We start from the raw sequence: 27,495 nt of genomic DNA, 5'->3' as shown, positions 1-27,495 counted from the left end.
CAATGACGCGTATTGCAAGCCATCTATTGGGGTTATGTGCCACAATGACATTTGGTGTCATTGTTTTCACATGTAGTACAAGCCTAAAGCCTGGTTCATACTTGCTAAGAATGTTTCATTCGCAGGAAGGGGAAGGCGTACTGATTGTTGCGTCACCAAAATTAAGCATGAAGTATGAACCGGGTTTTAGACTAGTGCAATTTGGTTAATGTTTGTTTAATATAAAGAATTTATTAATGATTTGCTTATAGGAGCTGTCTGAACAACTTGAGTGCATGCAAATGAAACAAGAAACAATGACTTCTACCTTTCAATGTATGCAAGAAGACCAAAACAAGATGACAAAAGAAAATGAGGTAATCACGGGTTCAGAATCTCTTCAAACTGTCAATGACTTTTTACATATATTAAATAAAGATGGAGTTTCAGTATTATTTTTGATATGTAGTTCTCCAATCGATAACAAAGAGTCCATGCGGTATGTGTCATTGGCTGCTGAATTCATCGTAGCACCTTGTAAACCCTTACAAAGTGCTACATAATTGGGTCTCAGAAATCATCTTTCTGTAAAAATGTATCTAAGCGTCTTAAGTATCTTGTTGGTAGATAGGGGCACTATATTAAGACTTCAAAATTATAAGATTTCTATGTTATTATTATAATTTTTATTAACAAAAGATCTTACTTTGTTCATTGTTAAGGTATTGAAAGACCAGATTGTGTTGTTGACGGCTGCAAGAGACCAAGTAATGGAGTCACTGCAAACATTCAAGCAACAAACACGGGAGAAGGCAAACAGTGCAAATGAACTAGAGAGCTCACTTACTGTGCTGACATCGGAGAGGGAAGCTCTTACCGGACAACTCCAAACTCTGCAGAAAACTGAAGCAGACGCTAGGGCCGAGTTGGAAGATCTCAAGATTCACCTTCAAGCTGCAGAGGAAGAAATGAAGGTCTCTGAGAAACTGGAGACTGAAAGGGATGCTCTTTTAGGACAACTCCAAACTCTGCAGAAAACTGAAGCAGACACTAGAGCCGAGTTGGAAGATCTCAAGATTCACCTGCAAGGTGCAGAGGACGAAAACAAGGTCGCTGAGAAACTGGAGGCTGAGAGGAGGATAGAGGAAGAAGATACTAAAGCAAGACTTGAAGAAGAAATCCAAAGACTGCAAGGTCTACATGAGGAGGATCTGAAATTGAAGGATGAGCTTCTGGTTGCCAACAGGGAGCTTGAGAAGGCTAAGGATCAAGAGGTTGAGACTCGGAAAGACAGAGACAACCTCGCCAACAAAGTCACAAAGCTGAGTCAGACACTTCAGTTGAAAGAAAATGAGTTAGAAGGTAATGTGCAATCCCAAAGTGAGTTCCATAACCAGATGCTAGAGAGAGAAGACAAGCTGAAGTCTGCTGTTGGCGATAAACAGGAATCCGATAAAGTTATTCAAGAGCTTCGCTCACAGCTTGAAGAGTTGTCTTCTGAGTTAAAATCTGCGAATCAGTTTGTGAAATCATCTGAGCAGGACATTGAGAATAGCAAGGCCACAGAAGCACAACTGATGGAAGAGGTTCAGTCCCTTATATGTGAATTAAAAGAAGCTCTTGGGTCACAGAGTGAGCTCAAAATCCAGGTTGATCAGTTGACAAATGAGAAACTACAACTTGCAGGAGAGATTGAAAACATAAAGATGACAAGAGATCAGGCTGTTAGTGATCTCGAAGAGAAGGCAGAGAAGGATGAAATTGTTACTAAGCTTCAAGACCAACTGGAGATTGTGATTGCTGAGAAGGAGCTCCTTGCGAAAGAAATTGCCGCCTTGAGGCAGGTTCAAGACAGTATTGGGGAGCTTAATATAGCATTAGAGGCATTACAAGAAGAGAAAACAAAGATGGTTAGTGAAAGTTCAGACAAGGAGTCAGTCATCTCCGCTCTTTCAAATGATATTTACAGTCTGAAGAAAGAGAGAGATGATCTTGTAACAAGGGAAGAAGACTTACAATGTGAATTGAAAACATTAAAACAGAACAACGGAGGTAAAGAAGAGCAGATGCAAGAAAAACTTACTGCAACTGAAGAAGAGGTGGTGTCGTTGAAGGAGCAACTGTGCACGGCAACAGAGGATTATCAGAAGACTTTGCAAGCTGCTGAAGTTGAACGAGATAGGGCGAGAGAGGAGACTTTGGTCTTAAAAACTGACCAATCAAGCTCCAGCAACGAGCTGCAAGAACGGCTGAAACATCTTCAATCTGAAAGAGATAACTTAATAGATGTGAAACAGGAGCTTGGCTTGCAGGTTAATAGATTGACTGAGGAGTTGAAATGTGCCCAGGAAGACCTGGAGGTCTCCGATGTCCTTGTCCAGAAACAGAAGCAAGATTTGGATAGAGAGTCTCAACTTAAAGAAGAACTGTTTTCCCAGCGACAGATTAACGAGGAACTGCAGAATGAGTTGGGTGCTATTAGAGAAGCTCATGTTGAAGCTATGAACCAAAGCTCACATGTTGAATCTCAGTTGAAGGTCCTTAAAGAGTCACAAGAAACAGACGAGGAAGCTTCTGAAAGGCAAACAGAAAAGTCACAGAAGAGTCTTGAAGAAAAACTTCGACAATTGTCAACAGAGAAAAATGAGATTGAACAGGCGCTTGTCAACCTCAGAAATGAAAAGGAATCTATTGAAAAAGATCTGACCTTGTCTGTTGAAAATTTCACTCTTGAAAAGGAAGAGCTAATTGCTAACTTGAAGGGTCAAGAAGCTCAGTTTCAAAATAAATTGGAGAAGATGTCAGATTCTATTCGGGCTCATGAAAGAGACAGACTCAACGCTGAAGAAGATTTAGAAAACTTGAAGAAGACCAATGATAGCTACAACGCTGAGCTAACTGAAGCCCTGAAGATGATTACAAATGATAAAGAACATCTCCAATCTAAATTGGATTTGCTGAATGAGCAGTTGATGACTGCTGAGGCTGACAAATCCAAAATGGTTTCAGAACTTCACAGCAAGGATTCAGATCTGCAAAAGGTCCGACAAGAGATAGAAGATAGACAAGCTGAAGTCGATGAAGCTGCTGAAAACCTGAAAATGTTGCAACAAGAGAAGGAAGAGATGGTCACAAAGATTGAATCTCTTCAGACCCAATCAACCCCTACTCAACCGGCAGAGGAACTTGGCAATAGGCAAGCATTAGAGTCACAGATCGAAAGTCTTGAAGCCAAGATTAAGACCCTTGAAGTTGACAAACAGACCTTTAAAGCCAACTTTGAGAAACTGAAGAAGGCAAGCCAAACTAAACTCCAACGTCTTCAGGAACAGATGGAAGCTGTCAAGGAGGAGAGAACCACTCTTTCAGTGAAACTTGACAATGTGGTTATTAGTGAGAAGAGCTTACAAGAACAGGTGCATGAATTGAATGCACTCATAGGTTCCCTGAAGAATGATAAAGCAGATTTTGAATCAGTTAAAGAGAATCTTGAATCCTCTCTGGAGGAGGTGACTGAAGAGAAGAAGTCTCTATTTGCTGATCTACAAGCGGTACTGGCCCAGCAAACTTCAAGTGATGATCGAAACCAAGATTTAATCAAGAGGCTTCAAGAGTCTGAGGTTTCTAAGCAGAATCTGATGAGCAAACTTCAGGAGGTCCAAGATGAGGTTGTCAGGAAGGAGGAGGAAGTTAACAGATTGGCAGGAGACTTGGAGAAAGCTCTGATGGTCAAGAAGACACCTGAGGAGGTAAAAGAAAAAGAAATGAGTAGGATTTGGAAATATGATATGGAAAGGTTTGCGGTAACACCATGTTATGACTATCTCTAAATGAGTTGGGGTGGTTCTGAAAAGAACTGTTGGTTCCAACTCGACGTTTTGATCAGTATACTCTGATCGTCTTTTTTTTTTTTTTTTTCTCCAGAAGACGATCAGAGCATACCGATCAAAACATCGAGTTGAAACCAATGGTTCTTATTCGAACCACCCCAACTCATTTATAGATAGTCATTACATGGTGTTACCAAAAACCTTTCCAAAGCTTCAAATGAAATGACAGATAAAATTGAACAAGCTTTCTCAAATTTATAATTGACAAAGAAGAGTCACTGAACCATCTATAGACCGTATTGAATATGGCGTCACCATTCAGAAACCTGCTCTACAACATGGCGTCTGTAAGTGTTTCATACGTGTGCCATAGAAATCAAACCGGGAATGGTGCATGTTTCATTGATGTAAGCGTTTAGATGCACATACGGTTTGCCCTACAAGATGGCGACTTCCATAGCAACAAAGGGGTTATTCAATACAGTCTATTGGCATTTTATTTATAAAATGGATGTCCTACCTGCCATTGGTTCTAAAAATCTTCATTCAACTTTTGTTTTTCATCAGGAAACGGACAAAGAGAAAGAAGCCATACAACACACGGCATCTGAAGATACTTCTCTTCAACAGCTCTTGGGTGAGTAATGAAAAACAGTTCTTGTTGAAACACTATTGTTAAAACATCTAGGAATAATTACTGATATACCAGCCCAAATTCAAATTTCAAATTCAAGTAAATCAGTATTTTTTATGGGTTAAAACAAACAAATATGAGTGCACAAGAATTATTTAACTTTTCCTTGGAATGAAGTTACCTCTGACCCCTTCTCGAAGGTAGTTAAAAATTAGCCTGAACATCTGAGGCTCGTGAATAACGCCAGAGACCTGCCTCCAAAACCGGCGTGTAGATTCACCTTTGACCTCGGTCATTTCATATAGAGATTCGCAGTCAAATTCTATTGCAGATGTGACAGCAGTGTACTGTTTGGCCAACTAGCTCATGTAACATTGCACGTTTGTCAAATGATATCATTGTATCCAATGGAATCACTGGATCTAGCGGCAGGGACTTTGCGGATAAAGACAGGGGCCCAGTCTAGTTAAAAATTAGCTCTTAAATTTATCTTGTGTTCCAAATCAGAAGGTTTTGTAAGATGGGCAATACTTTGGGTGATTGCATTAATCAAGGAATGAGTTCCCAAATACCAATTTCCCAAAAAGGGATGAAAAAGACAGAAGTTATTGTGAACTTGCGAAGCAAGGCAAGTTCCAAATCAAGCAAGTTTGAACTGAGAAACCTAATAATTTATAAAAAATACATGAAAGATCAGATGAATGAAACAATGTACAACTACTTCCCCTTTGCATTAAATGTCGAGTTTGTACATGTACGGCATGTAGGCCTACTGGAGAAGAACATGTACATGTAATACAGATAAAATACTGATAAAACTGTTACTTTGTTGCAGAATTGATAGTCTGAGAACTTATGCCATTGACCTACAACTAAAGTCCTTGACCCTTATATGGCGGTCGCTAGCGACCACCTTAAATGCTTCAAATTGGACTTTGATAAACGGTCATAATTTGAAAACCACAACACCACATATACTGCCCTCATTCAGTTGTTAAGAGCGATTGTTGTACTTTGATGTGATGTTCAATGGGGTTGCTATTGGAAAATGTTGAGAAAAACACATTTTGTCCCTTCTTTTTTTGGGTTAAATTAATCTGTGCACCAAAGGGTTAAAGTCTCTTTTCTTTTTGATATTGACTTGATTTTCAGACGAGAAGAAGAAGCAGTTGAAAGAGACAGAAGAGAAAGCTCAGAAACTAAGATCCTTAGCCATGAAGGTCAAGAAAGAACTGGAACAAGCCAAGAAGCAGGTACAAACTTACTAACAACAAGGAGCAAGTTCGACTGGGTACATTTAGTCGACCCGTGATTGACTACTGACCAGCAATGTACATGCTCAGTGATGCACTCACTCGAACAACTCATTTGGAAGTCTAGTCAACCTTCCGCCTTTTTGCTATAGTGTCACTGGTTCCCCTCTGCGCTTTACACATGTTAGATTGGAACATGCTGTTGGGATCACTGAAGAAACCGTGGGCTCGGGGCTGTTTCCAAATGGTCGACCACAGCAGTCGACTAATGGTTGACCATCCTGGGTTTGAGTCAAAATGGTCAACCTTTTTAGTTAACCATGGGTCACACTCAAACTTGCTCAAGGATTCCAGTCACAAAGTCAATTGATAAATAAGTGTCTGTGATTGTGTCTCCTTTAATCCTCTAGCTTCTTCTGACAACTCTGTGTCTACATGGAGTCATCCGTTGTTTAGAAGGTGTTTTTAGAATTGTCAGACAGAGAGTTGGATGGAAGGGTTTCCATGGCTAGTTTGTGTTTATTGTGAACAAAAATTTCGAACGACAATCATCTATGTGTGAGTTACATAAATCAATTCTTGGTAAAATGTAAATTTTTCTGTTTCACTTGGCTTTGCCTCGTGAATTGGATAGTTCCAGATTTCACCTCGGGGTTGTATTCTGAGACGAAGCACTCATATGCATCCAGTACTTGTATAATTATAAAAAAGCAAAAATATGATTTGTCTTAATTTAGATAGCTGCCCAGACAGAAGAACTAAATGTTGTCAAATCAGAGAAGGATGAACTGATGAAGAAGACGGATTCCATGAACCAACAGCTGACTGGGAGTAGACAACACATCGAGAATTATCAGGTAATAATAATTGTAGTAATAATAAGGGAAAAAAGGGTATCAACAAGTTCTTAATCGGCCGTTTAAAACCGGCAGACCTGCCGGCGGCAGGGTCTTGCCCTTTGTCGCCTGGCCACGACCCTGCAAGGTTTTAAACGGCCAATTAAGAATATGTCACTACTCTCTTATTCCCATTCCTGCTATTTTGTTAAAAGACGTAATAAAGTAGGAAACTCTGTAAAAACATCTGTTTTCTGAAATTATTGAATTCTGTATGTGTGATGCATTTTTATGAGACAGTTTTCGGATATTTATTTTTGCACGTAGTAATGCATCCTCACATCTATGGGCTAAAATGGCACAGCGAGATCGATCACCCCTGGGAATGAGGTTGTGGGCTAACCCGCACGATGCTATCTGAAATGATATACATGTACACCTCCAGCTGGTCATTATCAATCGTTTTAAAAACACCCCCACGTGACAGGCTCTCCTCCAACAGGAATATCGAAACTGTCTGGGGTATTTATGAATAATGCATTTATAATGTGCCATCTATCTAGTGTACAAGTTTTGTGTCAACAGAAGTCAGTATTTGTAACATCCATTTTTTCTTCATTCTACAGAGCCTTCAACTAGAGTATGAGAAGCTACAAGATTTTCTGGATGCTGAAAAAGAATTGTAAGTCCTCTTTTGAAACTAAATTTGTAACAACACCTCCAGTTCTTCTCAAAGCTTTTTTTAACAAGATACATGTACGAGCTTGCAAAATGTACTACGAGGTTCCTGTTAATATAAGGTTTTTGCCGGTTCCGAACTGCCACGTGCATGTTTCAATGCATTAAAATACTGATTATACGAGCACGGTAGTAGCGAGAACACGGTTATAACGAGGTAGTTTGGGCGGCCCGTTACAAGCAAAACATTGTTGACAACCCTTTTGTTAGCCCATTGTTGTGCTTGTTCTTGCGGTACATCACACATTATTCTATGCACATAGTGTCCATTGCAGCTCCACCATATATCTTTGACACGTGCAGCCACTATGTCATGCACTTTGTGCATAGTGGTGAAATGATTATTACCGCGATCGGATATATATGAGGTTCGGATAATATGAGGAAAACGGGCCAGTCCGGCAGACCTGGTGTTAACTGGAGTCGACTGTACATGTATGTCAAAAGTAAATCAATGAATTTTGCGTTCTCACTAAAGAAAGTGTCAGATTCCACTTTGTATGTATCTTTATAAATGTTTTGATTAGGCCACATAAACAAAATTTGTTGATCGTCCCCGCCCGACCGTTCAAAACCCCCCGACCCCAATTTTTTTTTTTTCCATAAAAAACAACCTTTTCAGCTGATATTTGTATCAAAATGTGCTGGTTTGAAAAAATGTTTAAAGAAGGTTTTTTATTCATGTTAGCAAAGCAAGAACAATTCTTCAAATACTTACTTGGGCTACACTGTACTTAGTTGTTTGAAAAAGTTTACAGAAAATGTCATCTAGGTGTTAAATTTGTTTGACAAAACTATTGAAAACTTCAAAAACACACAAACCCTCTGTTTTATAGTGATTGTGATGATTGATTTGTGATGATTCTTTATTCTTATTTGGCATGTCAACAAAATTTTCAAAAAAAACAAAACAAACTCCCTCCATCCCCCTTCCGCAAAAAAAAAACACGATCATATTTTTTTTTTTTTTGTGGCCTTATGTTATTCAACTAAAATATTTAAATCAGTTTGAGTTAACATCTGCTTTGCTGTGTAGAATTGTTCTGAAATGAACTTGTCCTGATGTTTAACTACTGCTGCAGAGTAGATTTGAAAACTGAGAGACAACCTAGTCCAGATAAGACAAGTCTCTTGCTCTGGAGTAAATATTGAAACATTGTTGCAGTGGATAATAACCAGTTTCTATATAGCGCTTTTCACACCTGAAAGGCATCTCAAAGCGCTTCCAACATTATTACCCCTGGTCACTGGACCTTAATTCATTCCTTAAACCATCTTAGCTCCATGGGGAGTATACAGCCTGTGCAACAAATATGTGCTACTCGGCTAAATCAATCACAAGAACCATCTCTGCCCTCACAGGTACCCATTTACCCCTGGGTGGAGAGAAGCATGTAGTTAAGTGTCTTGCTTAAAGACACAAATGTCACGACTCCAGAACCCCCACTCTGCTGAACAGAATCACAAGAGCTTGAGTTCTTGGGCCGATTTCAGGCCTCGACCTCTACAGCGGCCACCAGCGGCCATTGCCGGCCGCGATGCCCCAGCGAATTGCCGTGAAGCCCTTTTAAAAATTACGTACCTTACGTACGTATGCCACTTGGCCGTCGTGCCCTTTTCCATTGATTCCATAATATTATTTATTCAAAAATGTTATTTAATGTTAACATTGTGACCCATTTAATTTATATGGAGGTAAAATTTGGAACGTACGATCCCGCACACTAGTTTTCACAATGCTGCTTCTGTGCAATAAAAATGTGTCGAGAACGTGGCATGGTAACCATATCAAACGTAGTTAAGCTGTTTACTACTAAAAACGCAGCACCAGACTACTCCAATGTATAAACTCGCTACAAGTCCCTACACTAAATTACGCATTTTCATACTGATTTTGTCTATTGAGATCTGTATTTGTAGCGGATAGGGTGGGGAGGCGCGCGGCCGGGGGCTGGATACAGTCTATGTTTTTCCCCTGGCTATTTCGCTGGTGTCCAAGGCTTGTACTGGATTCTTGTTTGAGACCCACCGCTACCAGTGATCTGCCTGCCTTGCGACTTTGTTTTTCATTGCTAAACACATGTTTGTGTACAAACAACAAGCGTGGAATTGTAAAATGTCAAAATCGGATTATATGGAGGTAACGGCAGAGCCCTAATTTTGGAAATCATCATACTCCATCAAGTTCATTATTGATTAATCAGCATGCCATCCCACAAAAGATGCAAAAATAAGAAGGAAGGCGAAAGGGCTGGAGTGGCAGCAAAGTGCCAACTTTAGAAGCATTTTTTAATTAGGTGCGTTTGTTTACATTTTTATAGTATTTATTTAGCGCAGTCTAGCGTGGCATAAACGCTGGCATGCACAATACAACTTACAAGTTTAGCTAAATGCTAGGCCAATTATTTTGTGCTAAGGGGTTGGGGGTTCGTTTTTAATTTTCATAATCATATTTATATAAAAATAAAAAAATAAAACAAAAATAAAAAAATATTTTTCCAAATCATCGGATTTAGCTGAGCCGTGGGTTGTTGGCGTGGGTTGGTGGGGCTCGTTTGTCTCGCAGAGTTGGGGTAGTGGTGAGCCAGAGACTAATTGATATTTTTTCTTCAGATTAGCACGCAGGGAATTAATTTTCTTAATATTTTTTTCTGTATGATTTTTTCAACAATTCTTTGTTTTGGAGCAATTATTTGTTTTCAGATGAGCATAAGGGAGTTTAATTAAGTCGATGAATAAGGTAGGGGGTAAAATGGGGTAAAAGTTTGCAATTCGAGTGCTGCAAAAAAACTGTAAATATTCAGAAACAAATATTTTAAACCTTTTATTCAATTTCATTTGCACAGCATGTAAACAGCGACAATGAAATAAATATGGGTTGGAAAGTTGACCACCATCTTGAAATCAGTGAAAAGTATATTAACATAATCATCAACAAATAAAAGTTTGAAAATGGCCTTGGTGCCCTTTCATTTGGCCTTGGTGCCCCTTTCTTTTTTAGAGCTTTTGAGGCCAAGTGGCCTTGCCCCTCTGAAGCTAAAGATTGAGGACTGCGATTTCACAAAGCAATTCAAATCATCGCAAGACAAATTGTCAGTATTACCATAGTGATTTGTATTGTGACATCACACTTTACTTAGCAACTACGATTGGTTTGCAGTTACGATCAATCTTAGATCTTTGTGAAATCGGCCCCAGTGCTCTTGTCCGCTTGTCCGCAACACCTTACAAGTAATTCTGGGGACTAGTTGTAGTAATCTTCACTACCACAGATTATGATATACTTGTCTAAGTGTCTTGAATTGTCTGCTCTCATCAATAGGAACCTGAAGAGTGTTTAAGATGTCGATTTAGTTTCTCCGTTTAATGTTTCTCTCTGCTTTATTTTGCAGGTCACATGAACTACAGAAAAAAATGACCAAAATGCTGGAGGATTTCAAAGTAGGTCATTTATTATACCCTAAAAAAAAACCACCCCAGTATTTTGAGTTAACAACTCCATGCATATGATGTTGAAAGTTCAAACAGCATTTTAAGCGGGTATAATTGAATGTTAATATTCACATAAACTTTGATCACCCAAGCTTTGGATTTGTTTGGAAATTCATCTGAAATACATGAATTTTGAAAAGTACTCATCAATAAATCATGTAGAAAGTCTAAAATAGTTTTATTTGAAAGATTTTAAGAAATTACATGCAAAGGAAAGCTACCATCAGACTTGCTGACAGTTGCCTTCAAATTACTTCATTCAAGTTGGTTAGTTCTGTAATCCTTATAATATGTATAACGAACCAAGTTACTTTACTTTCCCATGATACCACATTTTAACTGTTTGTTGGTCACCTTTTGTGCCACTTTTTTCCTGATCTTTTGTACACATATAGAACCTATCCCTTAAAGTCACTTTACTTTTGGATGATCAGACATTTGACACTCTGTCCACATAAACAATCTATCCATTAAAGTCACTTTACTTTCTCAGGATCCAACCGTATTTTCTGACCTTTTTTCCGTATATAGAACCTATCCCTTAAAGTCACTTTACTTTCCTGAGATCCAACTTTATTTTCTGACCTTTTGTCCGTATATAGAATCTATCCCTTAAAGTCACTTTATTTTCCCATGATCTGACCTTTGACCTGTTGGCTACATATAGAATCTATCTAGGGAGTGTTCCCAGACCAAAGTTGCTAAAGAGGAGCTAGCTAGGTCATGTGACCATGCTGTAAAGGAGATCCATACGTTGGAGTGCAGTGTAGCTGAACTTAAGAGTCATCTCTCGGCCACTGAAGAAGAACGAGATGCCGAGAGAGGAGAGAAAGAGAAAAAGATAAAGGAGCTCTCCCAGGTAGCAAGCAAAATCTAGTGGATTGTAATCCATATATCAGTTCTTTAAAAATGTGATTATTGAAATTACCTTAAAAGGCACTGGACACCTCTGGTAATTGTCAAAGACCAGTCTTCTCAACATAGGCATTAAATATCAAACCTTTGAAAAATTTAACTCAATTGGTCGTTGAAGTTGTGAGAGAATAATGGAAGAAGAAAACACCCTTGTTGCACAAGTTGTGCGCTTTCGGATGCCTTGAATTCGAGACCCAAATATTTTAGTGAGAAATTGCTTCTTTCTCAAAAACTATGTTACTTCAGAGGGAGCCGTTTCTCACAATGTTTTGTACTATCAACAGCTCTCCATGGCTCGTAACCAAGTCAGTTTTTTTGCTAACAATTATTTTGAGTAAATACCAATAGTGTCCAGTGCCTGTAAGTACCCCTTCAAAAAGTCACATAACTTTTTTTTTTTTAGTTGAAGCGTAACCATTTGTTTTGGTTTGATTGATGTTTTGTGTTTAATGTTATTATGTACATTGTCTTTGAGCAACTTATTGGGTATGTGGCGCTTTATAAATGCTGTTATTATTATATCACCCAAAGTGGCCTTTTCTGTTGGACATCAGTAAATCTTGAATTATTTTGTTTTTGCCAAGGCTGTTGGAAAGATAAAAGAGTTTGAACTGGACGTTGGAAAGCACAAAGTAAATTTTGACACAACAACCAAGCAGCTACAGGCTGCATTAAAGGTAAGTTTGTACTTGTATCTTGTCTGAAAAAAGAATTACCCAATTCAATTTCTCTAGAATTTAAGACCGTTAGTGTAAAGCCAATAGGTTTTTTGGGTTGTCATTTTTGTCTTAGTTAGAAACAACTATTCCGGTGAAAGTCATTAGTTAAACAGTTATCAAATAATATCAACAGTTATTGGGGTTGAACAATTTTTGTTGTTCAACCACAAATTAGTTTCAAAGTTCTACAGTTTGTACAAGATGACGCATTTCTACAAAGAGTTTTTATACCATCCTCAATCTCAAAAGCTTACTTGCACTGCTGTATAATGCAGGGTCGTGGCCGAGGGACAAAGGCTCGGGCCTTCATCACACAGCCAAGACCCTGCCGGTTTTAAACGGCCCGCTACCCTTCTACTCCCTTATTTCTACAGTAGCTAAGGTTGACTAAACATGACACATGATCTTTTCTTACAGGAAGCTAGTCAGAGTAGCCTGATGGATCTTGAGATAGCAGACTATGAGAAGACTGTATCCAACCTCAATCACATCATCCAAGAAAAAGATGGCAAGATGATGGAGTTTCAAACTGAAATAGAGAGACTGCAGAAGAGAAATGAATCCATGCTGAAAGAAATAGGTCTGAAAGATTTCAAAATTTATACATAAAGACTAAATATAAGAAGAAACATTAGTAAAGGGAACAATGTAGTGGAAGTGTCGTGGCTGAGCACTTAAGAGCACCCAATTCAAACTCTGGTGTTTCTGATGAGCAAAGTGTGGGTTCCAATCCCCAGCCATGACACTTTTGTCCTTTTAAGCAAGACACTTCACCATTGCTTCATCCTTCAGAGGGGATGTAAAGCCGCTGGTCCCATGTGACGTGTAACTCATGTAAAAGAACCAACAAGCACTTATCAATGAAGAGAAGGGTTCGTCCCAGTGGTACTGGTCCGATCAGCAGCATATTGCGCCACAGCACCTTGTAAAACATTACATGGTGCTATAAGGATAAGGTCTCATAATTCAAACGTAGTCCCAATTCAATTCAAACACGATGTTACAGCGTCTGAAGCGCCACTGAGTGACAGAGAAGTGCGCTATATAAGAAGCCACAATTAATGCCAAATTGAACATGTGGTATTTAGGGTACCAGTTTTTTTTTGTGGTAGCACTAAAAAATATGCTCATTAATTTACAGCTCGGCTCACACAGGCCAATTTGTCATAGAAATATTCATGAGCAAAGATTTCCAAGTTAGCTAACCATAAGCTTTCTCCACCCAGGAGTAAATGGGTACCTGTGAGGGCAGAGATGAGACTTTTGATTGATTTAGCTTAGTGCGCTACACATGCGGCGGCACAGGCTGTATAATTCCCAGTGAGCTAAGATGGTTTAAGGAATGATTTAAGGCCCATTGACCAGGGGTAATAATGTTGAAACGCCATGAGCGTCTCTGTGTGACTGACCTGAGCGCTTTAATGTAAGAAGTGATTTTTATTCATGGACAGAACAAAGGAACCATGGAAAACTATAAATATTTTAATGCTGTTATAACAACGGTGTATGTTCACTTTACTCAAAATCCAGATTAAGAAAACAAAAATTAGCAATGCTTGTGTATTGGCAAGAGATATGAGATATACACAAAGTTTGCATGATGCACACCTTTTACCCAAGTCCACAGCCTTCAGTTGTTGTCCCAACTGGTGTTTCAAGTGAAGTGTCGTACAGGGCATTCCTAAAGACATTGCAATGAAAATATTTGTCCGTTTTTTTTGTAGATGCTTGTGATGCTCAACGGGTACAGGCTGATGAAAGGGGAAACAAGCTCAAGGCTCTACTCATGAAGAGCAAGAAAGACTTAGCAGACGCCAAGAAGATTGTAAGATGTATTTGATCTTCCTCTCATTCTCTCTCTGTGTGGGGTTAGCAATTAGGTTCTAAAATAGTAATAATAATAATAGGTATTTATATAGTGCGTTTACAAAAACGATCAATACGCTGATCAGGAAAAGATGAGAATCAAGAAGACAGAGACAGGGGTTATACATGAAAACAAATGTTTTAAGGCGTGTCTGAAAATGGTGACAGAAGGAGCATTCCTTATAATGATGGGAAAAGAGTTCCACTGTTTGGGACCTTTAGACAAGGATCTGTTCCAGAGAGATTTTAAGCCAGTAGGAATAGACAGAAGAAAGTTGTTGTCAGAGGATCGGATTCACACTCTGCCTGGTTAATTCAAAGTACAATGTGAGGAGGAGAAAGACCACGCAAGCACTTCAACTTGTAAACCATGAGAAAAAGTTTGAAAGAAAGGTGTATCAACACTCCCATGATCAGGCATGTGAAATATCTGCTTTAAAGCGGGTATCCGTTTTGTGTGATCAGGGCGATTTGTTCCCCCCTTTTTTTTATAGTATTTGTTGTTCCCTTTTATAAGCTCGGCTACAATAATGTACAACTGCAATAATGTGTGATAAGCCTATTTAACTGAACTAATGGGGTTTCCTAATTCGACCAACGAAAATGAGTGAAGCGGGCTCACTTGACACATCATCTAGTGTTTCAGCTCTTTTTTTAAGGGTCCACTCACAGGCCTGCATTATTGACTGGAAGACATTACCAAAAGATTGAGTACAGAAATTATACGTATGGTCTTTTTACATGAGGAAATCCCCATGTATGTTAAAACAGCTGGAAGTGGCGATGTCCTTGTGTTTTATCCAGATGTGTATTGTTTGTCTACTCAGGAATCTGACCAGCGTAGTAATGAAGCAGCTCTTCAAGGTCAGTTAGAGAGTCTTAATCAACAAGCAGAGGCTCTTAAAGTAGATTTGTCGTTCTTATCCGCTGAGAATCAGAAGCTCAATGGTCAGGTGAGTCTATGATGTGTCTGTTTGTTTGTTTGTTTTATTTCCATTCATACAATCATACATGTACATACAGATAAATAATGAATAAAGGTCAATGTAAAATGTATCGTACAAGACAAAAATTATTTTAGCATGCAAAAGGTCTTTTCGCGACATTGTTTTACTCATTTCTCAAATACTACAGCACCTCAGCAAGAAATATTTTAAGGGAAGCTTTCTACTACTATTATCTTTAAAGGGTCTAAGTTTAATGTAATTGTGTTTGTGTTACAAAAAGTACCCAAATCCTTTAAAGACCCTGTGAAAATTTGAGCTCAATTGGTCGTCGAAGTTGCGAGATAATAAAGAAATTAAAAAATACCTTGTCACAGGAAGTTGTGTGCATTCATATGCTTGATTTTGAGACCTCACATTCAAAATCTGAGGTCTCGAAATCAAATTTGCGGAAAACTACTTCTTTCTCGAAAACTACGTCACTTCAGAGGGAGCCGTTTCTCACAATGTTTTATACTATCAACCTCTCCCCATTACTTGTTACCAAGTAAGGTTTTATTATAATAATTATTTGGGGTAATTACCAATAGTGTCTTTTGCCTTTAAATACTCAAGATCTAATGTAAACTTCCTAGATTTCTTTTTGGTTTTTTTTAGGGGGGGGGGGGGTGGGGGGCATTAGGGGGTGTAGAGTTTCAATATAAGTTGCCATTTAGAATTCAGTAGTGCATCTAAATACGAATTTATGTTGCCCTAATTTTACCTTGAACATGTGCAAGCAGTTGGTATGTTTATTTTCTTCAAATACCACTTTAACTGGAGCGATGGTACACCCTTTACTCAGTTTATCAGTAACAGGGAAGCCATGAAACAAACTCTCGGTCTCCACCGTACCAAAAATAGCAACTCGCTGTCATTCTTTTATTGATTCTTATTGCCTAAGGTCAACAAAGAAAAACCATAATGCTCTTCACAAATACAATTGTTTTGATATCAATCAGCGGTGATATCAATACAAACTAATATCTTTGTATTATGTTGAGGAGTTTCCCAGGCCGGGTGGTTTCACACCTTTATCAGACTCATAAGATTAAACCCCCAAAAGTCCGGCGACTTTCCCCTTTCGGAAGGTATCAAAAGGATGAATAGCGAGCTAACCAGATAACGGATTTGATTGTGTGCAAGTTTCTAAACTATTTATATATAACAATAATCAGTGCAATTTATAACTCTATTTGAAAGGTAGTTGGATAAAAGATGAGCTGTTACAAAAGATTGCTCTAAATCCCCCCTCCCAAAAAAAATAAAAAATCCTGCGGATTTCCCCTTTTGAAAATTACCAAAAGGATGAAAAGCGAGCTAACCAGATAACAGGTTTGGTTGAGAGCAAGTTTCTAAAGGGCTGGGCACAGTATTTATATTATAACAATAATCAGTGCAATAACTCGATTTGAAAGGGATCTACATGTAGTTGTATAAGAGATGAGTTGTCTGAGACGCTGCCTCTTGTAAAATCCAGCAGTCTTTAAAAGTTTTTCTTTATATAAAATTTAAAACAATAATAATAATAATAACCAGTTTTTATACGCCCGAGGGGTGTCTCAAAGCGCTTCCGTCATTAAAACCCCTGGTCACTGGGCCTTAAATCATTCCTTAAACCATCTCAGCTCCGTGGGGAGTATACAGCCTGTACGCAATATATGCGCTACTAAGCTAAACCAATCACAAGAACCATCTCTGCCCTCATAAGTACCCATTTACCCCTGGGTGGAGAGAAGCAATTAAAGTTAAGTGTCTTGCTTAGGGACACAAGTGTCACGACCGGGATTCAAACCCACACTCTGCTGAACAGAAGCATCAGAGTTTGAGTAAGGTGCTCTTATCCACTCGGCCACGATACCCCACGCGCCTCTTTATCCAAGAAACATACATTCTAAACAGATACTTGTATCTTAAGTAATTCTTAAAGGGTCTGGGTACTTTTTGTAGGACACAAAACACAATGTCCACAGATTGACATAAAACTTAAACATTTGAAGATAATGATGGTATAAAACTTACTCGCTGGGGTGCTGCAGTCTTTGAGAAATTAATAAAACAAGTGTCAGTGAGATGACAGCTATTTTAGCATGATCAATGTACTTTTGTTACATTGTTTTACTAATTTCTAAAAATCTACAGCACCTAAGCTAGTAATATTTTAATTCTTATATGATTATCCTCAAACTTTAGAGTTTAATGTAAATCTGTGGACATTGGTTTGTCTTACAAAAGTACCCAAATCCTTACTCAAGATCTAATGTAAACTTCCCAGATTTTGTCGCTAACCGAGAGAAAAAATGGGACAATTTTCATGGGAATTTAATCCTTTAAAGAGACCAGGTAACACCAAGACGTACTTGTTTTTTGCAGACCTAAACAAATAAATTCCCAATGAAATATCTGAAGAAATAACATAATAAAACAGATCTTTCTATATGTATGGTTGTTAGTATGTAAACACAAAACACTTAAATTGACCATGAACACGACCAGAACCATGTCATTTTTGGTTGAATAAAACTTGGATAAATTACGTTAGTTTCAAAAGTAATAGATACATTTTATTAATGGTTTATTTTTTTATTTGAATTTAAAATCAACCAAAAGGTTGACACCATTCAAATTTACAAAGTTTTTACAAAGTTAATATAATAGAAATTAACAATAAACGGGTAAAATCAATACACATACACAATTTATGCATAAACTTGGTAAAAGCATAAACCAAATACAAACACACAAAAGCATAGTTAAAGACACTGGACACTATTGGTAATTGTCAAAGACCAGTCTTCTCACTTAGTGTATCTCAACATGTGCATAAAATAACAAACCTGTGAAAATTTTAACTCAATTGGTTGCGAAGTTGGGAGATAATAATGAGAGAAAAAACACCTTCGTCACACAAAGTTGTTGGCTTTTAGGTGCTTGATTTTGAGACCTCAAAATGTAATTCTGAGGTATCAAAATCAAATTCGTGGAAACTCACTTCTTTCTCAAAAACTATGTTACTTAATAGGGAGCCATTTCTCACAATGTATTATACTATCAACCTCTCCCCATTACTTGTTACCAAATAAGGTTTTTTGCTAACAATTATTTTGAGTAATTACCAAAAGTAGAGATAATCAATAAATAGGCATAAAACAATACACACGTATACAAAAGCATAGTTGCAAACTCGGAGAAACACAAGGTAAAGTAATAAACATTGGATATACGCAGTAAACCATTGGCATAAACAAAAAACATTTTCTGCAATGAACTATTCATGTTTTCAACTGTACATAACTGTTGCAGAAGAGTGTGGGTTCGAATTCCCAGCTGTGACACTTGTGTCCTTAAGCAAGACACTTAACCATTGCTTCGTCCTTGGGATGGGACGTAAAACCGTTGGTCCCATGTGTTGTGTAACGCATTGTAAAAGAACCTAGTGCATTTATCGAAAAGAGAAGGGGTTCGCCCCGGTGTTCCTGGCTGTGGCAGTTGTAAGTGCTGTAGCACCTTGTAAAACCTTATAAGGTGATAAATAATTGGGTCTCAGAAATTCATCACTGCAATTACCTATCTTTCTGAAAGTTTGTATATATACTCAGCGCCTGGAGTACCTTGTTTGGTAGATATGTGCGCTATATAAGACTTCAATATTATTATTTAAGAGAGTTGAGGGACAATTGTTTGACTTTGAACATTTCTTTCTCAGTTGCATGCTTCTAACGATGCCAACTTGCGGACGGTCAGAGTCTTGGAGCAGAAGAATCAAACTCTCAAAGAAGATCTGGAATTAGTTCATCAAGAAATGACTCAAACTAAGGATGAATTTGAAAACTATAAGGTAGGACAACCACAAAACAAAACTCAAATCCAGCGTTAAAAGTTTCTTTGTATCTTCAAAAGTTTGAAGTCCAGTTAATATACTTCCTGTAAATTTGACGTAACAGCTCTGTTCGAAGTAGCTCAACTCTTTCAAATTGTTTGTTGTGAATTTGTGACGTCAAAATTCACATTGCATTTGCATTGGCAGGAAGTGTAAATCAGGCTGAACTCATTTACAGGGTGAGTCAAAAAGAAGTTGACCGGGATTGATGAGGTTTTTCAATACAAACAAATGACACTCAAACTTAAAGCATATAAGCATGTATTTACGAAGCACTCTCTCTTGCTTATTATAAAACAAAGACTGAAAGAGGAGTACTGCTATTTTAATAAAGGTACTCATTTTCCAAGCTGTCCACGGAATACTGGACAAAACAAATGAATGACTTTTTTTATATCCTTCCTTTGCTACTTACTCAGCTGATTAGATTCAGTCAAGCATTAATATTCCATGGAAGGCTACAACAGGAGTGCTTTCAAAGGACGCTTGGTTTAATATGTGCTTCACTGGGGTTTTAAGAGTCATTTGTCATTTTGTTTTTAAATCATGAATCTCGGTCAACTTCTTTTTGACTAACCCTGTATAATTCATGCCATTGGTTGTTGATGTCAATGAAACATCAAATAACTACTTGCTTCTATAAGCTGGCCATATCTCAGTGGAAGGGTTAACAAAGGGTTAGTGAGTGGAAGGATCTGGGCACAATTTCATGGCACTGCTTACCGTACGCAAAGAATCGGGGCTTATGTAAGCAGGGAATTCTGGGCTTACGTCAAGTGTATTTCATAGGTTAGCAGGGAATTTTGGCTTGTGCATGTGCGCACTGCATGTTACTAAGCATTCTATGCTTACAAGGCTAGCGCAGAAATGCAAGCAGACGAATGGTGATCTTAAGCCCAGAATTTGGCGGTCAGCAAAGCCAAGAAATTGGGCCCGGATTTGAAAATAAGGTTAGGTTGAGTGGGAGATGGATTAAAACTCTAGTTTAAGGGGTCATCAGTTGTTTAAAAGGTTAAGACTTCAGGTTTGTGTCATCCTTCTTAGACAAATTGATAGGGGGTGGATTTCACATAGAGTTAGGACTAGTCTTATCTCGAGTTAGGACCAGTTACTCATTCTAACTTAGGACTATCCATGCAATTTGTATATCTCCTAGTTAGGATTAGTCCTAACTCTTTGTGAAATCGACCCCATGATCCATTAAAAATTTCAAGTATGAATTCATTGTTTTTTTAAATTAAGACATTAATTTCTTTACTTACGGAATATTAGAAAAATAGTGTAATGCACTTTAATACACTGTTTAAAGGCACTTGACTCTATTGGTACAAGTAATTACTCAAAATCATGTTTAGCAGAAAAACTTACTTCTGAAGAAACGTATTTTTTGAGAAAGAGGTAATTTCTAACTTAAATAATAAAAGACTTCAGGCCTGAAGCCTTTTATTTTGCATCTGAAAGAACACACAGTAACGCAACAATGGTGTTTTTTCTTTTTCATGATTCTCATGCAAATTTGATGACCAAATGAGCGTCAATGTTCACAGGTTTGTTATTTTATGCATGTGTTGGGATACACCAAGAGAGAATACTGGTCTTTGACAGTTATTACCAAATGTGTCCAGTGCCTTTAAAGGCGTTTATTAAATGCCTAATATTGATATTCAGAGGCTTTTATTTGTGTTGTTGTGATGAATAATGAGGTAGTGTTGTTTACTGACCCCAAGGTGAGAGTTCACAGTGTATTGAAACAGCAGAAGACTAGAGAAAGTTCTCATGTAGTCATGGAAACAGAGATGCAAGAAAAAGATCATTTGGAGAAAGTTAATAAGCAGCTCAAGACAAAGCTTCAAGAAGTCAGGTCAGTAGTTACACTGGGAATGGTGTACTCCATGAAAGACTTTAAAAGAACAAGTTTGTTTTAAATTAGCTTTACAAAACCCTTCAAAAAAGGTTGTTAGTGTTTTTTACCCTTGATGTTTCAGAATGCAGCTATTTAACCAATGGTTCTTTTTTCGGTCAAAGATTTTTAATTATTGGTAATGCTTTCAAACACGATCTTTGGTCCATATTTTGTTTTTTGATAATAAGTTTACCTAGTTGTCTTGGATGTTAACTTTATTTTAGGGCTGGATAAGTCTTGCGTGGTAATATCATTGTACCAAATTAGACCGCATTTCTACTTAAATGAGGCTGTTCCGCTATGGCTGAATTGTTCTTAGGATAACAATGGACAACAGTTTTTCTAACCCAGAGATTCACAAAGATGATGCAAATGGTTAGATTTTTTTACTTTTATGCCCCAAAGTTGTAATAAAGGGTTTGAACAGTTGAACTTTGTGCAGTTTTCTTCTAAATTGACCCATCAATAGGTGATTACAGAGAGTTTATGCACAGGTTTTTATGGGTAAAAACCATAATTAATATTCTTTATCCCCTATGCATATTTATTATCTACTATATCGTTGCGGTACCCGCTGCCAAAACATAGGATTCGAACTGCCTCTAGCTACCGGGCAATCTCGGTAGTCTAGTTGGTTGGGAATCAAAGTGTGTTGAATCGGTGTTCAACTAGTGGTTTAAACCCGGGGAGGTCTGGTTCTTGATAACTTACCTCGACTTCGTCTTGGTAAAATTATCAAGAACCAGGCGTTGTTGTGATTAAACCACTAGTTGAAAACCTCTTCACCACACATTGACACCTTATTAATATTCTTTAGCCTCAATGCAAATTTAATGTCTATGACACAGGTTTATAGTTACCTAGTAATATGTGAACCTCAGGGCTAATACAAAGTTAGTTACAGTTACTGTCGTTAAGCTTTATAAGTGTAGGTGAGTTAAGAAAGTGGTATTCTATTTATATCTAGGGATGAGTTAAAGACGTCATCCACAGAGCTAGAACTTTTACAGGATGAACATGACCGCCAGCTGCAGCGACACAGCGACATGGTGCAAGATGCTCAAAACAAGGAATCTATGTGGCGAGAAAAGTAAGTTTTCAAATCTTGACAACAGCCCCATTTCCCCGTCTTTGTGGTAGATATATAGTAGGAATATCTTAGTTAGAGGTTTTAATCTTTTGGGTCTCCTTAATAAGGTCTATGTACCGTAGATCACATACATAAATTTGGTAGTACGTCATCACTTCATCAATACTGGTACTCGGCAAATGGCGCTCTGGATGTAAAAGTTGAGGTGAAGCGGTTGAATCAGACAGAAAATTGTGCTGCTGCCAATTTAAAAATAAGCTAGGATCAATCTTATCTCGAGTTAGGACGAGTTACCCGTCCTAACTTATGATGGGTTCAATGCGTCATGCGTCATACGTCCTTAGTCCCAAGATTAATTCTAAGTTAGGAAGAGTTTGGTGAAATCGACGGCTGGTAAATAAGTACAAGAAAAAATAAAACTAGTTAGAACTAATGGTTGTAGATGTGTGACCTGAAGACCCCCACCGATTGAACGGTGATGACGTCTGCAGGGAGTGCATTCCATAGTCTGACTGATGTGGGCATGAAGGAGAACTTTGTCAACACTGTGTTAATAGGAATTATAATAATAATAATAATAATAATAATAATAATAATAATAATAATAATAATAATAATAATAATAATAATACAAAGCATTAATAAGGCGCTATACAAAGACCAGAGCGCCCTAACAAAGGGTAGGCAACACAAGAAAAAAAAACAAAAAACAAAAACAGACCAACGACAGGCCAATAGATATACAAAAAGAGGAGCAAATTAGGATGGTTCTGGGAGTAAAAATGTCTTGAGGAGGGGTTTAAACCCAGCCAGCAGCGCAGCTTCTCTGAGACTTTTTGGTAGTGCGTTCCACAAGCGCCGTTCAGCGAAGGTTGTGTCCCCAGCTTTCCTTTTGAGACGCCCTTCGGGTGTGAAAAGCGCTATATAAAAACTTGTTATTATTATTTGTATTGCTCCATACTGCTAACATCCTGGATTGATATGAATGTTTTTCTCTGACAGGATGAACAAGCTCCGTATAGAGAGTGAATCGGGTAATATTCAGCATCATGATGCCATTAGGGAACTCACTGCACAGAACGAAGCACTCACAAACGCCTTTAAGGTGAGTCTAGGAATATTAATTATCAAGAATGCCCAGAGTCTGATATAAGCAAAAGACATTGTGGCAGAGTGTTATCGCAACCTTGTTTTGCTCGTATTTTATGCTAAATTGTAACCTCGTATCGTAAACACATCACTCTCGCCGCACATTTTGTTCCTATGTGTGTAGTTGACCGATCTTTAAATCACAAAGATTTCATTGCAAAAGAAGTTTTATACATCTGATCCTCAAATCACGAACCCATAAAAATGGTTGTTGATGAAAAAGTATTATGAATGGCAGAAATTAGGTGAAAACAATTGTCTTAAAATATAAGTTCAGTTTAACTAACTTCACTTCTATGTTTTTGAATTTTATTTTTTACGCTTCCCAAATTATTGTGGGCTTTTGAAAAAAACTTGCAAACGACCCAAAAATTGATTTGAAGAGCCTGGCCAGCGAGTGAAAAACAGCAGAACCTGACTGTTTTTTTTTATCAAAAGTATTGTTGTCAGCTAGGTTTTCTTTGCTGTTTTAAATGTGATTCTTCAGGGAAAACCACTACAAATTTGCCACGTTATCCATCATTTTTGGATTCAGCCCCCCCTCCCCCCAAATAAGGTAAACTGTGTATGTTACCAAAACAAATTCGGTGAAAGTTACTTTTTTGAAACCGGTGGCGACTGTGCAACGCTTACCAATTTGGTGGGCAACAGGTTTAAGTCTAAACATTGCATCGCCTAAAATGCGCACTGAATAATGCACAGTGACATTGACCACCAAAATGGCGCATCCAAGATTATTATGATGATGACATTAGGTGAATTGGGGTCAATAGCAATAACCTCATAAGTCAAAGTTCAACCAATCAATGTAGTCAGTATTTGTGTTCTATTTCACCCAACAGACACAGATGCATCAACTCCAAGATGAACATCACCGTACTGTTGCATCACTACAACAGCAACTAGACATGATGGAGAACCAAGTCTATCGCATACAGAATGAACAGCAGCAGGCATTCCAGCAGCAACGTAGCCAGGGACTGGCCAGGACTGGGATGGATCTTAAAGAAGGCATACAGGATGCAGCACTTGCTAGACCCACCCTAGAGGAGAGGGAACAAGGAGAGGTAAGGTTATACCACACAATTAATTCAAGACAGAATCTAGAACGGTGTCGTGGCCGAGTGGATAAGAGCACCGAACTCGAGCTCTTGTGTTTCTGTTCAGCAGGGTATGGGTTCGGGAGTTGTGACACTTGTGTTCCTGAGCATAACATCTGAAAGCACACAACCTCCTGTGACAAGGTTTTTTTATATTTTTTATTATTATCTCGCAACGTCAACGACCAATTGAGCTAAAATTTTCACAGGTTTGTTATTATGCATGTGTTGAGATACACCAAGTGAGAAGACTGGTCTTTGACAATTACCAATAGTGTCTAGTGTCTGTAACTACATGTTTCTCTCTACCCAGGGGTGAATGGAGGACAGAGATGGTCCTTGTGGTTGGTTAGCTTAGTGCGCTACATATTTGGCGGCACAGGCTGTATACACCTCAGGGAGCTGAGGTGGTTTAATGAATGAAATGGCCCAGTGATCAGGGTAACAATGTTGGAAGCGCTTTGAGACATGGTGTATAAAGCACTATATAAAAACTGAATATTGATATTCCTACACAGATCACTCACCTTATTCAAGACACTCCTTAAAGCTCACCTGTTCCAGCAGGCTTACTAACCATTCAACTGTGCCTCAGTGCCTTAGAACAAACTCTTGATTTTGACGCTCTACAAATGACCTGTGATTGATTGATTGATATTTGTTAACTCCTCAGGGTATGGAGAACACAGATGGTGAATCGAGTGCAGCCAAACAGCGTATCTCCTCTACTACTAGCAATGTTCCTATGATACCACTATCTCAACTACTCAGTGAGTCCTCCATTGATTCATCAGCACTCAGTGTAGTCAGTCTGGCAGGCTCCACCGCTGAAGAGGAACATCTTAAAGCAGAGTTGACCTCCACGAGGAAGAAACTAGAACATTTCAATGAGGTAAGTTAATTCGTAATTCATGTCCATGTTTGCTTTGAATAGCCCATATTAGTACGTACAAATTTAAACAATTATTTCTGTTATCACTTCCCTTTTTAATGTTAATATTTTGTAATTTCTTGTTGTTTTTCTTTTAAACTCAATTCGGCCCATGGGCTGCGATGTTTGAATTTTTACTAAACCAATAATAATAATAATTTACATCCATGATACCTGACTAGATAATGAGTGATAATGAAGCGACTATCATGCGTCTGACCGAACAAGCTAAAGTCTTGAAAGAGGAAATCAGAAGACTGGAAAGAAATCAACAAAGAGAGAATGCAATCTCCAACATGGAGTACCTTAAGAATGTAGTCATGAAGGTAATATGTTCATAGCGGCTTCATTTATAAACCTGACGGCTTATGAGATTTGCATTGTCCCCCTGTAAAGTAACTCATTGCAATACAGTGTATAATGTCAAGCAATAGGAGACTTTCTGGGACGATAAGTGGCAGCAGACTTAGCGGGTAAAGCCATTGTTCTCAGAATTATGCGCGTGTTCAGAACTACGTAAACTATGGAAATTTACCCGGTAAGTCTGCTGCCACCTAGCGTTGGAAAGTCTCCCATTATGCAAATTAAAGATTGCACGCAACATTTTCATTTCAATGCATTAATTTTGTATAAAAGTACTTCTTCTACGTCAACGCTGTTGCTGACTCGCTGTCACTAAGATTACACTAAGTACTTCTTCTACGTCAACGCTGTTGCTGACTCGCTGTCACTAAGATTACACTAAGACTGATGCCAACCCAGGTCAAAATTCCAGTTGAACCTAGTTAACTGGGGTCAACTGGTTCAACTGGATAGTGATCAAACTCGTCCATTTTCCATATTAACCAACTGGTTTGGACTAGGTTTAACTGTGTTCAACTAGGTTGAAATTATAAACCAGTTGGTCTCTGTCCATTTTCCATATTAAACCAACTGGTTTTAACTGTGTTTAACTAGTTTATCAACTGGTTTCAACTAGTTCCAGTTAAACCCAGTTTAACTAGGTTCAACTGGAATTTCGACCTGGGAATCTAGTAATTTTCTACTTCGAAATGGTTGCAGACCGTGCTGCGACCTCACCACGATGCTACCACACCACGATGCTACCACACTGCTTGTGCGATAATGCCGTTCCGCTACAACTTTTCCCTGACCTGATTACGCTTAGGTTGAACATAATAAAATAAGCATGGAGAGAGAATGCAGCTTCCTGACCTGGGAGATCCCACCCCGACCATACCATCCCCATTCGCTGAATTTTCAAACTATTTTTTGTGTGTATTTTTTTTTTAAAGAAATCTTAGTTTTTATTCGAAGGTGATAAAACATTGAAGCCACTTCTTTGTATGTAACAATGAGATAGACAATAAAGCTAACTACTATTCTTTAATGTCGACTCCAGTTCTTAGTTCCTGCTAAGCCAGGTGAGAGGCAACACTTGGTTCCTGTTCTAACTACCATGCTACAATTGAGTGACAAAGAGAGAGAGGAAATGTTTGCTGTTATAGCAGGTCAGTGTGTACTATCTACTACCCTCTCCGGGTTATTCAATCACATCAAATAAACATAGGGTTCCTCTCTGGAGCTTGCTTGCGTGCATACTGTCCACGGCAATTTTAATCAAACAATGGTGATGATGTTTATTGACTTATTTGACATTATTTACCTAGGGTGGGCCAAATCTGTATAAAGAACTGGTTTCCATTTGGGCGCTGCATATTAAAGTTTAAGGGTCTATATGTACTTCTTTATCTAACACAAAACACAATGTCCAGAGATTCACATTAAACTAACTCAGTTTGAAGATAATGATAGTGGAAAGCTTCCCTTAAATTATTACTTGCTGAGGTGCTGTAGTTTTTGAAAAATGAGTAAAACAATGTCACAAAAATAATTTTCGTCTGAGTTTTAGCTTGTAAAAACGTATTAACCAGTTAGGTATGTTATGGTATAATACCATAATTGGTTAATGAGTTTTTACATGCTAAGATAATATGTGTCTCACTGAGATAAAAATTATTTACTAATTTTTCAAAAACTATAGCACCTCAATAAGTTATATTTAAAGGAAGCTTTCTACATCATTATCTTCCAACCGTGTAAGTTTAATGTGAATCTGTGAACAATTTGAAAAAGCACCGGAATCCTTTAAAGCCATTATACACTTATGGAACAGAATACAAAATAAAAGTTCACA

General features: G+C 38.1%; 1 protein-coding gene across 3 annotated transcripts in view; it reads left to right on the top strand.

Annotated features, from left to right (window-relative positions):
- LOC117298896 (GRIP and coiled-coil domain-containing protein 2-like) overlaps window positions 1–27,495 on the top strand; it is a 49,973-nt gene that overhangs the window by 18,399 nt on the left and 4,079 nt on the right. For all 3 annotated transcript variants that reach the window (XR_004520010.1, XR_004520009.1, XM_033782270.1), the window contains exons 6-25: window positions 252–356; window positions 702–3,728; window positions 4,377–4,446; window positions 5,596–5,696; window positions 6,434–6,553; window positions 7,159–7,214; window positions 10,663–10,711; window positions 11,430–11,621; window positions 12,262–12,354; window positions 12,814–12,976; window positions 14,121–14,221; window positions 15,090–15,215; window positions 18,952–19,083; window positions 20,853–20,986; window positions 21,996–22,118; window positions 23,121–23,223; window positions 24,110–24,334; window positions 25,041–25,259; window positions 25,481–25,624; window positions 26,701–26,809. Coding sequence is in view for 1 of the 3 variants with exons in the window: in XM_033782270.1 (XP_033638161.1) it covers window positions 252–356; window positions 702–3,728; window positions 4,377–4,446; window positions 5,596–5,696; window positions 6,434–6,553; window positions 7,159–7,214; window positions 10,663–10,711; window positions 11,430–11,621; window positions 12,262–12,354; window positions 12,814–12,976; window positions 14,121–14,221; window positions 15,090–15,215; window positions 18,952–19,083; window positions 20,853–20,986; window positions 21,996–22,118; window positions 23,121–23,223; window positions 24,110–24,334; window positions 25,041–25,259; window positions 25,481–25,624; window positions 26,701–26,809 (5,392 nt within the window). In the remaining 2 variants the exon portion in view is untranslated. The remainder of the gene's footprint in view (window positions 1–251; window positions 357–701; window positions 3,729–4,376; window positions 4,447–5,595; window positions 5,697–6,433; window positions 6,554–7,158; window positions 7,215–10,662; window positions 10,712–11,429; window positions 11,622–12,261; window positions 12,355–12,813; window positions 12,977–14,120; window positions 14,222–15,089; window positions 15,216–18,951; window positions 19,084–20,852; window positions 20,987–21,995; window positions 22,119–23,120; window positions 23,224–24,109; window positions 24,335–25,040; window positions 25,260–25,480; window positions 25,625–26,700; window positions 26,810–27,495) is intronic.

The sequence above is a fragment of the Asterias rubens genome, chromosome 13 (assembly GCF_902459465.1).
Source record: "Asterias rubens chromosome 13, eAstRub1.3, whole genome shotgun sequence".
Classification (NCBI taxonomy): domain Eukaryota; kingdom Metazoa; phylum Echinodermata; class Asteroidea; order Forcipulatida; family Asteriidae; genus Asterias; species Asterias rubens.
This window is presented reverse-complemented; position numbering and strand designations above follow the sequence as displayed.